The 13,825-nt window shown below is 45.9% G+C and overlaps 1 protein-coding gene across 1 annotated transcript in view; it reads right to left on the reverse strand.

Annotated features, from left to right (window-relative positions):
- Positions 1-13,825, reverse strand: part of DNAH6 (dynein axonemal heavy chain 6) — a 261,664-nt gene that overhangs the window by 1,222 nt on the left and 246,617 nt on the right. The window contains exons 73-76 of the mRNA XM_037039592.1: positions 8,103-8,288; positions 7,501-7,573; positions 6,443-6,594; positions 1,629-1,851 (exon numbers count right to left, since the gene is read on the reverse strand). Coding sequence (XP_036895487.1) covers positions 1,629-1,851; positions 6,443-6,594; positions 7,501-7,573; positions 8,103-8,288 — 634 coding nt within the window. The remainder of the gene's footprint in view (positions 1-1,628; positions 1,852-6,442; positions 6,595-7,500; positions 7,574-8,102; positions 8,289-13,825) is intronic.

Consider the following 13,825-nt stretch of genomic DNA (forward strand, 5'->3'; position numbering starts at 1 on the left):
ACATTAAGGCTTGAGCTTTTGGCAAGAGTACTTCATAGGTGCTGTGTACTTCCGTCAAGAAGCACTTTGTGTCTGATTGCTTTTCTTTTTGGGGATGCAGCAGCTGTTGATGATTATCACTTAAAACCAGGATTTCATTAGGGTTAATATTTTTAAAATATAGTGATGATTAAGTATATGCAATCAACCTGTGATTTAATTTTTGCTTGTAGTATGAGATAAGGATGTAAGTTTGGTACAACCATTGGTCCCAGAACCACTTAGGGAGCAATTTCTCTGTACCCGACCAGTTTTAAATGATGTCACTCTTTTGTGTTGAATTCCCAAATATGCACGGTGTGTTGCCGCACTTTCTGTGTAGTGCTTTTTTTTTAATAAAGATTTTATTTGTTTATTTATCTTTAGAGAGGAAGGAGAGAGGGAGAGAAACATCAATGTATGGTTGCCTTTTGTGCGTCCCCTGCTGGTAGTTAGCCTGCAAGGAACCGGCCTGCAACCCAGGCATGTGCCCTGACTGGGAATCGAACCACGATCATCTGGTTCGCAGGCCTGCGCTCAATCCACTGAGCTACGCCAGCCAGGGCTGTGTAGTGCTTTTGATGATCTGTTTGTTGAGTCTCGTTCCATTGCAACATCAGTTTAATTGCCACCTTATCTTGGTTTCTTTTGCCAAAAAGACAGAAGTCCTGTTGGAATTGTAGCCAATAGTAAGACTAATGACTCAATTAAAAAAGTGGGCAAAAGATTTAAAACAGACACTTTATCACAGGAGATATAAATAAACCCCAGAACAGATGGTTAAAGTCGTAGGTCTGTCTGTCCACCTCCTCCTCTCCCTGTCTGTCCTCCGCAGGCTAATCCTGCTATGTGGTGATGAGCATGTGGGAGCTGGAGCCCCGCCCCCTGCTGGTGGGACGCTGAATGTATGTGAGACATTTTGGCGGCTTCTTGGAAAGTTAAACATGTACTTACCATACAATCTAGTAATTTCATCCTCGATAGTTATCCAAGATAAATAAAAGGACATGTCCACACCCAAACTTGTACATACTATTATTAATTCTAAAATATACCTTTTAGTACTTTATAGATTTGTAATACGAGTGGGCCATCAGGCATGTGTTAGGAGTGTCTGGTGCCATTTTAATGCCATTTTGTGTCTATTTTAGTGCCAATCTATGTGTTGTCCTTAAAGAAGATACTTTAACTGAAATTTTATTAGAAAAATAAATATCACCAGTATCTATATTCTCCATTCAAAAGGGAGATTTTTTGAAGTTCTTCTGCCTTCCCCTAGCTCCCGTATTTTCCTCATCTGGAAATTTAGCTCCAAATTATTATTAAAGTCATTTTATGGTAAAACTTTTAAAGATTTAACTGTGTGTGTGTATGTGTGTGAAATAAAGGGTCAGTGGTGATTAATTTAGAGCCTTCTATGTCTAAGACTTTGTCACACTTCCCTTTGTATGTAATTTGGTTGCACTTCCAATTTTGGTTCAAAGTTGTTTTGCTTTGGGCCTCTGAAGATGCTTCTGTGTTTTCACGGGCAAACACTAAAGCTTAGTGTTTGGGCTTTGCCTGTAGTTTGCATTGGGTCATTTTCTGTACCAAGAGTACAACATCCTCACCTGTGGTTGAGAGTGTGCCTGCCCGGGCCCCTGTTTTATAAAGTGGAGAGTGGTAAAGAGTTGGGCTTGGCTCATAATTTTGTTGAGGTTCAAAATGCACCACAGGCAGCTCTGGGTTCATCTGTCCAGGCAACGCATCTTCTATCACCATCTCATTATTGTCCCATCGAGAAGCATCCATGAACATTCCGTGAACGAGAACACCATCTTCAGGGGAGGGCAGCTGAAACATACCCAGAGGTTTACAGCTGAGTGGCGGAGACAGCGATGAGCAGCTGTGGGCCATCTCCCCTGCCCCGTGATCTCCTCAGTTCATTCTAAGAACCACATTATAGATTGCCATTCTTACTCATATTCTAGAGAGGAGGATACTGAGGATTTGCAATGTAAAATAACTTATGTCTCAGTTTGACACCAAATCTCATACTCCATCAACATGTCTAATAGGGGATACCCCTGGGAAATCCATTCATGGGCTTCAGACTACCTAATGCCACGATGATGACTCCCCCCTTCTCATGGGAAGCAGATGGGGTAAGAGAGCGCTGATTATCATCAGTTACTTTTTAGCAAGGTCTTTCGAGGACACGGGAGCAGGTCCGAGTAGAGTGGATGCTGGGAGAGTTACCCAGGAGAAGTTCCTTACTAATACCATGATATCTCAAGGCAGGTTTAGTTAATTATAGCCACTCACCTGAACTCCACGGACTGATCAGTGAATACTTTATTGGCTAGAGCAATCTGGAGCAAATCTTTGATTTTATGGCACATGCAAAAATTATAAGGCCCACTGGGGTGGACAGGTGCTTTGAGGAAAAGGCTCCCTTCCCCCCTCAGTGTCTCAGTGCATCTGAGCTGGGCAGCTCAGATAAGCAGTGGTAGTTTGCATCCCTGGCTGTGTACCGCTGTCACTGGGGAATTTTAAAAATAATGATGCCTGATGTGTTGGTGTGAGCTAACAGGGGCGTGGCCAGGACATCGGGACTTTAAAAAGCCTTTGGTTAGGAGCCAGACTGGTACATGCTATAGGCTTTCCTTAAAAAGAAATTGCTGAAGGACTTCCGCCAAGATGGAGGCATAGGTGGAAATACTGTGCCTTCTCCCACAACAAGTTTGAATACAACAAAGGTTTAGTAAACAAAAATGCAGCCAAATTGAACTATACGGAAGTCTGACAAGACGGAACCATTCAACCGGACTGGTAAGAGGGGCGGAGCCAGCAGCAGGGCAGGGACAGGCAGAAAAGATCCCCTGACCCCAGGCGCCCAGGCGCCCAGGCACCCAGGCACCCAGGGTAGTGTCGGGTGGACTCAGTGAGGGCCCAGGGTGGTGGGCTGGCCGTGGTCACACATTCGCGTGCAGATAAACCAGCAGAGGAGTGAGCAGTGAGACGGACCCCACAGGCCACAGCAGCGAACCCAGAGAGGATGCAGGGCATCGGGCTGACCACAGTTGCACATTCGTGCACAGTGGGGTGGACTGCGCAGCCCTGGCGGCGGCAGCAGGAGGCAGTGGAAGGGACCGCCATTGCTTTCCTTTGATGGCACCCCCACATACAGCATCACAACCCAGCGACTGAGTTGCCCTGCCCTGGTGAACACCTAGGGCTCTGCTCCTCATACATAACAGGCACGAACAGTCCAAAATATGGCTCAAGAAGAACTCAAAGCCCCAGAGCCAATAACTCTAAGCAAAAGAGAAATAGCGAACCTCTCAGATGCACAGTTCAAAACACTGGTGATCAGGATGCTCACAGAACTGGTTGATTATAGTCACAAATTAGAGGAACATATGAAGGCTAAACTAATTGAAATGAAGGGAAATGCACAGGAAACAAATAGTGATGGAAAGGAAACTGGGACTCAAATCAAGGGAGTGGACCAGAAGGAAGAAAAAAAATGGCCAAACAGAAAAGAATGAAGAAACAAGAATTCAAAAAAATGAGGAGAGGCTTATGAACCTCCAGGACATCTTTAAACATTCCAACATCCGGATTATAGGGGTACCAGAAGGGGGAAAGAAATAGCCACAAGTGGAAAACATATTTGAACAAATAATAAAGAACTTCCCCAGTCTGGCAAAGGAAATAGACTTCTAGGAAATCCAGGAAGCTCAGAGAATCCCAAAGAAGGTGGACTCAAGAAGGAACACACCAAGGCACATCATAATTACATTGCCCAAGGTTAAAATGAAGGAGAGAATCCTAGAAGTAGCAAGAGACAAGGGGACAGTCACCTACAGTGGAGTTCCCATCAGACTGTCAGCTGATTTCTCAAAAGAGACCTTACAGGCAAGAAGGAGCTGGAAAGAAGTATTCCAAGTCATGAAATCCAAAGACCTACAGCCAAGATGGCTTTATCCAGAAAAGTTTTCATTTAGAATGGAAGGAGAGATAAAGTGTTTTTCAGATAAGATCAAATTCAAGGAGTTCATCATCACCAAGCCCTTATTATATGAAATGCTAAAGGGACTTATATAAGAAAAAGAAGATGAAAAATATGAACAGTGAAAGGACAGCAAACTCAGAGTTATTAACAACCACACCTAAAACAAAAGCAAACTAAGAGGACAGCTAGATTAGGAGTGGAACCATAGAAATGAAGATCATGTGGAGGGTTAGCAACAGGGGAGTGGGAGGAGGAGAAGGGGGGAGAAGATACAGAAAATAAGTAGCATAGACAGTAGGTAAAAAATAGATAGGGGGGACGGCAAAAATAGTAGGGAAAATATAGAATCTAAAGAACTTGAGACATGCAGTCTTAAACTAAGGGGGGGGGAATGGTGGGGGAGGGGGTGTGCAGGGTGGAGGGGAATGAATGGGGGAATAGAACAACTGTAATGGTATAATCAATAAAATATATTTCTAAAAAAAGTCTTTGGTGATCTTAACCTGCAGCCAAGTTTGAGAATCACTAATATTCTAGAGCAGTAATTCTCAAACTTTGGTCCTCCAAGAACCCTGTGTAGGACTTGTTAAAGTATACAGATTAGTGGGTGCCAGCCCAGAGTTTCTGATTCAGTAGATCTGGAATGAGTCCTTGGAATTTACATTTCTCCTAAGTTCTCAGGTGATGCTGATGCTGTGGGTTTGGGGACCCCACTTGGAGAGCTTCTGCTCCAGGAGGGGGTAGTAAACCGTAAGCAAAGAGCTCACAGTTTAAACTGCATCCTTAGTGCATTCCTATGAACTCTTTAATGTACTTACATAATGTAGAAAGCTAGCGTACCAATTCTGCTAGGAGACAGCTGAATGAATGATGCAGATAACTCATCTTGTACTAATATTTACTGTGTTCACTATGTGTGGGTCACGGGACATTTGTGTACACTAAACTACAACTCTGAAGGTGGTGCATCCGCCCCAATTTACAGGAGAGAACACTGAGGCGCAGACAGGAGAGTAGTTGCTCTAGCACACGGGGCGGTGTTGGGGGGGTGTGGGGGGGAATTTAAATTTAGGCCTGCCTGGTGCTGAAATTCTTGCTTTTAACCTCTCGCTATGTTGTATGTGCAAGGAGAAAGTTACTGTAGCATCTGTGGTATTGTGATTTATAAGAAAAGTATATATTTGGTTATTTAGATAAGCAAAATATTTTTCTCCTATGCATTGGGTCTTCCTCTGTGGTTCTGACTCACAGCTCCCAAAATGCTTGGAATTTCCTAATGTTAGGAGTGATAAGGGTGTCTTTTGTTATGTTAATGAAGTGGCTTTTGGGTGGGGACTGGTTGCCAGTGGGGCTGCTCAAGTGGTTACAGGGTTGGAACTTTCAGTGTAACCCCACCCCACCTCTGGGGAGGGGAGAAGAGCAGGAGGTTGAGTTTGGTTACCTAAGGCCAGTGAGTCAATCCGTTGTCAGGACTCCGTAAACACTCGAGAGGGCTGGGTTTGCAGAGCTTCGGGTTGGCCAACAGTGGATTCGGGGCAGTGGCACCCTTGGTGCATGTGGAAGCTCTGAGCCCTTCCCCCATGCCTTACCCTGGGCATCTCTTCCATCTGGCTGTTTGAGTTACATTCTTTTATAATAAAGCAGTAATTAGTTAAGTGAAAAGTTTCTCTGAGTTCTCTGAGCCATGGTAGCAAATTAATTGAACCCCAGTATGGGGTGGTGGAACCTCTCACTGAGAGCCAGTGATTCAGAAGCACAGGTGACAGTGTGGGCTTGAAGCTGGCATTTGAAATGCAGGGGCGGGGGGCAGTCTTGTAGGATTGAACTCTTAAGCTATGGGATCTGGTGCCATCTCTGGGTAGGTAGGATCAGAATTGAGTTGAATTGTAGGACCTCTAGCTGGTGTTTGAAAATTGCTTGGTGTAGGAATCCACGCCCCGCCCCCCCCACCAACATTGGGTTCAGAACCAAATTAGTTTCTGAAGAAATAAAACAGTATTACTTTAAAAAATTTCTCCAGCCCTGGCTGGTGTAGCTCAGTGGATTGAGCACAGGCCTGCGCACCAGAGGATTGTGGTCGATCCCCAGTCAGGGCACATGCCTGGGTTGCAGGCCAGTTCCCAGCAGGGGATGCATGAGAGGCAACCACACATTGATGTTTCTCTCCCTCTCTCCTTCCCTTCTCCTCTAAAGGCAAATAAATAAAATCTTTAAAAAAATTAAAAAAATATGTCTCCAAATCAGATTAGACAGTTCCTATCTAGTCATTGCTGCTTGGGGAGCTTGTCTTGGGGGGTGTTAACCCCATCTTGCCTGTCCTGCTCCACGTATGGGAGGCAGGACAGGCAGTGGAGGCTGGCCGAGGCAGTGAATGACAGTGGGACAGACACTGCTGCTTTGCTGTAAGAACAGTCAGGGAGACCATACCTCCAGGTCCATGGGCAGTTCTTGTCCAAACTTCACTTTCTTGGCAGCTTCTATAACCGCAGCTTGATCCCGATAGGTAGAAATCATGTTGTACTTGAAACTCAGCTCATCTATAGGCAAATTGTATTTCCGAGCATGATTTTGAAGAGTTCCTGTAAATAATAAAAAACTCAGAAAAATGGGTCCTCTGAACAAGACCTCTACTGCCCAAACACAGCCCCCACTTTCCCCAACCAGGCTGCTTCAGCATTAGAGATCTTCTGTTCCATGGAGGAGACTCAGCCATTAACACCTTATTCTGAAATAGTTCATTGAGACAGGAAGTCTGTGAGTGATGTTGGGAGGGGTGGGGCCAACACATGTATTGTGGTCCTGGTTGGGAAGAGAGGGAAGAAGACTAAGTTTGAAGTGCACTGGTCTGCCCATGAGAGAGACAGTCCAGTGAGGGAGTTTTATAGCCCCAGCTCCCCAAATGGACAGTGTGGCTCAGCTCTTCTTGTATGGGCTGTTCATTAGGGATTCAGGATGAGAAGGATGAAGGGCTCAGCTAATTAGCATGTAGTAGCCCAGAGGCCCTGGCCCACTCTGGGGCTCTCTATCAGGAATCCCTGGAATATCCCCCTCCACATCCTGGGGTTAATGAAGGGACATCAAGAGTATTTTATAGTTAACTGTAATTAAAATATACTTTTATAAAAAAAGAGTAGTTTTTTTAGAGGGAAGGGAGCTGCTTAGAGTTGGGGCCACAGCAGGTGGAGAGCATCCAGCATGGGTCATGTAGGGAGTGGGGCGCCCTGTGTGTGTTCGCAGAGGGGGTGGTGCTTGCACTGGTGTCACCGGAGAGGGGCAGGGATTGGGTTATGGGGAACATCTGCTGTTCCTGTCATCCTTTTTCCCTGGCAAGTGAGGGAGAGTAGGGTCTTACTGGACTTCCCCACAATCAGTGGCCTCATGGTCAGGCCAGGAGCAGCCATGTTGGTTAGCCAGTTCCTAGAGACACAGTGTATGACAAAGCATTGCATTCCTGTGGGGCTTTTCTGTAGGGAAAGCACTCGTACCTGTTAGAAATCCTTGAGGAAAGAAGAAACCAGAGATCCAGAAGGACTTAGGCTGCCCTCTTTTGAGCCACAGCTAAAGGAGAAACATGACACCAAATAAAATGTACTGTTTTTCTGAGATAGTGTTTGCCATTTAAATCAAAGTCCTGTTCTGGGGGCCTCTCAGGAGGCAAAATCTACACCAGTCTTAAGTTGGTCACCAGCCTCATTTTTATCACCTGCCCTGACCCCCTTCCTCACCCACCAGCCTGCCCACAAACCTAGAATCTGGTTGTCACAGAGGGCATAGGAAAGGGAGATGGCAGCAAGGTCACACCTGGCAATTAGGACCCATTTCAGATTGGTTATGTACCCCACGGTGGGGTCCCATGAACTTCATCTGAAAGTTCAAGGGCATGGAATTAAAATGGGATGTTGGGATAGGGCCTAGGACAAACTACATTATAGTGTGAGATGTTTAAAGTGAGGCCATTCTGAAAATTTCTGTTTCTTTGGGCTCAGATGATTCCTCAAGGATTGTTGAGATTTTAATTAGCTAGGGGTTCCTAGGAGCCAGCCATGTCACTAGATTCATCAAACCCCAAAGAAGAGCATTTTCTTACATCCACAAACGCAGTCCTCAGAATGAGGTCTTTGACCCATGATCCTAGTGGTTTCAGGGACGGGTAGGCTGTGTTGGACCACAGTGAGGGAACCTGGTTGTTGAGGAAACTGTTGTACACCTTTTCCATTTCTTCAGACATCACCACAAGTCCAGCGATGGCTTTGTCAAGTGTTTCTAGAGAAGTCTAAAACCACAAGAAAGGGTGATGCCCTTCACAGATGTAATTAACAAGTAGAAATGAATGATACCCATTCGTGGTAGCAGGTGCTACCTTGGGCTGAAAGGCCCTCTTGCTGGGTTCCATCCTCTCTGTACATCATCTGCTGGGTCAGACCCTCCAACCTTTCATGCATTTACAACACATAGCCATGGAGTGTAGGGTCTGGGGTGGGGGTGGTTCAGGTGGCTAATAGCAGAATCCAATGAAGTGGACAGAGGAAAAGAAGACATGTCCCCAGAAGCCTCGAGAAACAGTTTTGAAACAATGCTGCTGTTCAGCTCTCCTCCAAGCTGAAGGAAGAAGGGTCTGATGGCTCGTGATTTGGGAACCATGGAAGAGTGGTGAGGATGTGGGAACTACCTCATGCTATGGGCCAACTTTGCCCAGGGAGGTGCCCACAGAAAAAGGAGATGCTTAGATGAGACCAATCCTTTAGCTGATATCAGAGCATCTCCCTGTACTGAAAATACTTTCTTATGAGATGTCCTGTATCCTCCCCTCACTTCAATAAAAAAACAGAGGCCAGTAGCAGGCATGAACGTACAGGGTAATGTTTGTCACCCGAATGAAGGTAAAGGCAGGGCAGGTATATTGGAATGGCCCTCCTGGGTCCTAGTGTTGTGAAAACTACTGCCATATTGCACCTATATTATAGGAAGGTGTTAGAGGCCAAATTTGTTGATTTTACAGACAAAATAAGGCCTATGACCACATGCACGTAGTTCTGGAGACAGGCAATATGGGGACAAAATAAGGCTAGCCATCCTTCCATTCCTGCATAGAGTTATTCCTCCCCTCCTGTTTCTTCACAAGAGGCAGTGGCATAAAAAAGAAGAGTTTAATTAGATTTGTCCTTGTGATCCAAGGCACCATTTGCAGCAGAGTACAGCAGGAGGCTCTAAGCCAGAGCCAAAACAGGACACTGAAAATGGAAGGGCAGCAGAAGGCCAGTCTAAGTGCAAGGAGCTTGCTTAAGCCAGAGAGACAAAGGGATCAGGCTGCTTGTGCCTTCTAGTTGTGCTTAATGCAGACAGAGGTCACATTGCAGCCAATTCTCCCAGAAGACACAGCTAACACAGAGATGGATTCCATGGGACACCATGCACCACAAAATGTTCTTCCCTATGGCTAGGAGCCAAAATCACAGGGTGCCCTCCTCTGTCCTAGGACCTGTCCTGACTCACAGTTCTATCACTACCTGGAACAGCAGAGTGAGCTCACCAAGATGGCAGCTCTGAGGCCCTAGGTGCAGCCGCCTTCCCATAGCTTTTCTACTGTCACCATTGTCCTGTCTTGCTGTTTGTTCCCTGGGACAGAGCCAGGGCAAGGCAGGACTGGTCACAGGTCAGGATGAGGAAGGTCCTGGTGCAGGCCAGTGCACACTGCGGCCACCACACCTCCCTCAGCTGGGGAGTGCTCTGCTCTGATTCCTGCTTGGCTTGCAGACTACTTCTTCCTTCCCCTTCTCTTCCACAAGGTGAATTCCTCCATGATCTGTGGACATTATTGTCTGACCTCAAGAAGTGACCATGGAGAGACCAGAGAGGCACATTTGTTCAATTGCACATTCAGATATTCATGGAAGACTTAGTACGTGTCAGAGGTGACTAATGATACCTGTCCTCTTTTTTCCCCCAAGAAATTGATTTTCCATTGGGGAAGCCTTACCCATGGAAGGATAATTATAAAGCAGCATAAGCACAGTGATAGAAGTACAGAAATGATGGAGCCCTGAGGAAGTGTTCCTAAGTCATCCGGTGGTAGAAGGAAAGTCTGGTGTTCCGGGAAGATCTTATGGAGGAAGCGATTTAGACTTGTCTGTCTTCAAGTGGGTGACGTGGAAGAGGCAAGAGATGAGTACCATCCATGTCTTCTTCTTCCTTTGAACAACAGTGTCTCCTCCCCGCTTAGTTTTAGCTGAGCACAGAGCAATTTACCCAGAGACTCTGTTTCTTAGCCAGGTTTGCAGCTGGAGTGTGGCCATGTGGCCGAGTTGTTTGCAACTTCTGAATCACATTTTTATGGGAAAGCTGCTTTTTCTCTTCTCCCTCACTGACTGGCATAAGGGGACAATTGGAGCAGCAAACTTAGATCCAGCAGTGGATGCTACCTGATAAAGCTGGAGTCAATCCTCCAGTTGGGCTCCCTGGTTGAACTCGGAAAGCAAGATCAGCTACCTGCCTGAGACAGGGCTCCCTCTGGGCAGTTAGCTGAGAGACAAAGTGAATTTCTATCTTGTTTTGGTTGCTGTATTTGGGAGTCTTAATCAGAGAAGAGTAATCAGTGTCCTGATTCACTCAGTCTAGAAGATGATAAGCCCAGACCTGGCTCCCTAGACTGCTGACACTGGTGTATACTTGCCTGGATACCACAGCCCTAAAGTGAGGACTTGATACATTCAGCTTCACCTGGGTCCCCTGAACCCTCAAGCCCAGCTGTTACCAGCCAACCAGCAGCATTCAAAGACTTTGTTTCCTAATAGGGGACAGATGGCCTTTTGCTTTAAAAGATTTACCCCAGTCAAAAAGATTTACTTCTGGTCAAGAGGGATGCTAGGTAAACATACTTCACCTCCTTGTGCAACCACAGAAAGAATTACAACTAGACCTCAAAAGAAATAACACCCAGAGCCATCAGAAAATCGAGCTGTGTGGAAGCCTGACAACCAAGGATTTAAAGAAATCACATTCATCCAGATGGGTAGGAGGGGCAGAGACAAAGTGATGGGTGGGGAAGCACAGTGGTGTGGTGTGGAGAGGTGATGGTGGCAGAATGCGCAGTCCCACATGCATGTGTGGTGGATAAAAATCAGGAGGGATACCTTGGGAGTGAGTGATTCCAGTTCCAGGCCAGACCACACAGCCCAGGGTTCTAGCACCAGGAAGACAAATCCTTATAACTTCTGGCTGTAAAAACCAGTAAGGGTTGGGGCAATGAAAGACACTGCCAGATTTTCAGAAGACTCTACTTAAAGGCCCTGCAGGGACTTAAAATATATGCAGACCCATTCCCTCTGGGATTCAGCACCAGGGCAACAACTGGAAGAGTGCCAGTTTCATATGGGGAGTAAAGGAAGTGACCGGAAATGGATCTGGTGAATGCTGGGCAAACCTCCAGAAGCCAGGCAGTGGCATTGTCCCCTCACTGTGTTCTTCCTCTACACAGAGCCACAAAGTGGTGAAGTGGGTTGCCTGGGGGATTTTCCTAAGGCTTTGCCCCACACAATTCACAGGTGCCTTTTCTACAATAGGCCACATCACCGAGACAGGGAGTCACAGCAGCTCTACCTAACACACAGAAGCAAACACAGGGAGGCTGCCAAACTGAAGAGACAAAGAAATGTGGCCCCAATGAAAGAACAGAAAAAAAAAACCCTGAAAAAGAACTAAGCCAAATGGAGATAGTCAACCTATCAGATGCAGAGTTCAAAATACTGGTGATCAGTATGCTCAAAGAACTCATTGAGTATGGCTGCAACATAAAAAAGACCGAGGAAGAAATGAAGGTTACACTAAGTGAAATAAAGAAAAATCTACAGGGAACCAACAGTGGAGAGGACGAAGCCAGGATTCAAATAAACAATTTGGAACATAAGGAAGAAATTCGCATTTAACAAGAACAGCAAGAAGAAAAAAGAATGAGAAAAATAAGGATAATATAAGGAACTTCTGGGACATCTCCAAATATACCAACATTTGAATCATAGGGATGCCAGAAGGAGAAGAGGAAGAGCAGGAAATCAAAAACTTATTTGATGTCACAGAGGACTCATTGGGAGCCCAGCACCTGTGAGTAAAGACTAAAGCGGCAGCGGCAGGGCTGGCTGCCCTCGGCCAGCCTGTAACGCCTCGGAGCTGCCGCTGCCGCTGCGTTAGGGGTGTAGAGGCTTCCGTCTGCGGCCAGTGCCATGGAGGACTCATAGGGGGCCCAGCACCCAGTGGAGCATTGGGCCGGCTGCGGGGTCCTTGGAAGAACTGGCTCCCTCCCTCACCATCTAGGCGGGGCTGGGTGGCAGAGACCTGTCTGCCTAGGTGTGTAGGGAGGGTGGCAAGGACAGGGGTCCATGTTCAGTTGCGATCTCTGTGGTCGCCAGCCCACCAGCCCAGGAAATTTGAGAGGAGCATTGTCCTAACCAGTCAGGTTGGGGATTGGGCTGGGCTGACAGGCACGCTTTCTGGAGAAGTTTTTACTGGAAAGTGGACTGAGGAGTTCTCCTGTGAAGGCAGCTTGACTTGCTTCTCACCCAGCCACAGGACTGGGAAGGACCAGTACCAGATCCTGTGGGACCCAGGCAGCCTGTCAGTGGGTAAGCACCCGCACCCCAGTCTGGTAGCCTGGCTGGCACGTGGGTGTGCACCTGTGCCTACAACCCAGCCCACAGAGGGGTCCTGCTGAAACCAGAAAAACCGGATTGGACAGTTTGAAACCAACAAGGGAGGGTTTTTTTTTAAAACTTTTTTTAACTTTTTTTCCAATAATAGTATATTTTTTAAACTTTATTGTTGCTTTATCTTTCAGTACTTTGTTCCTCTCCTTTCTTTTTTCCTGTTTTAATCCTTCCTTTCATCCCAAACTTAGTGCGTTTTCCTCACTTCTCCTGCCCTTTTTTTGTGTGTTTGTTTGCTGCTTTCTATACCACTGTAAATACTTCACAACACATCTCTTGGGTCTTAGCCCACTTTACAGATTCCTGAATTTTATTACTGTAGTGATTAACTCTACTTGCTCACATGCTATGTCTATTTACTATTCTTTATTTACTCTCACCTTACCTCAAAATGTGACCACCTGCAAACTCACTACTTTCTAGATACAACTCACAAGACTTCCCTCCCCAACAAGAGACTTATCTTTGGTCTATCCTTTCTTAAAAGTGGCAAATTGGGTTGAAGATTACAGTTAACACTATATAGAGCCTAAAGATCTTCTATCTCTTCTCTACTGGCTGTGACTATAAATATCATAAAGTACTCTCCTGCTGTCATAAACCATTTCGCCTCCCCCTCCAGCTGATCACATACACACAAAGAAAGGAGTAGGTGAAAGCAGAGAACATGAAGATAGCTGCAAGAGACTGCACCACTGAATTTCACAGGTATTCTACCACAGAAGTTCACACCATAAACCTAGGGAGTCAGAACAGATCAATTTAAGAAGCTGAAGCTAACAAGAAGAGTCTCATAAGCAATGGGAAGACAAAGAAACAATGCCCAAATGAAAGAAAAGGTGGAAGTCTCAGAAATAATGTCAGATGAAAGAGAGGCAAGTCAGCTATCAGATATTGAATTCAAAGCACTAGTTATCAGGAAATTCAAAGAGCTCACAATGAGCTACCAGAAACTAGAGGGGAGCTACCATAAACTAGAGGGGAGCTACAATGAGCTCTCCGCAAACTATATCAACATGAAAAAGGAAATAGAAACTATCACCAAAGGACAAGAGGAAATGAAGAATACAATTTCGGAACTGAAGAACACAGTAGAAGGAATGAAAAGCAGGAT

Source organism: Sturnira hondurensis, unplaced genomic scaffold (genome assembly GCF_014824575.4).
Source record: "Sturnira hondurensis isolate 20B ecotype Veracruz unplaced genomic scaffold, ASM1482457v3 Scaffold0002039, whole genome shotgun sequence".
In the NCBI taxonomy this organism is placed as follows: Eukaryota; Metazoa; Chordata; class Mammalia; order Chiroptera; family Phyllostomidae; genus Sturnira; species Sturnira hondurensis.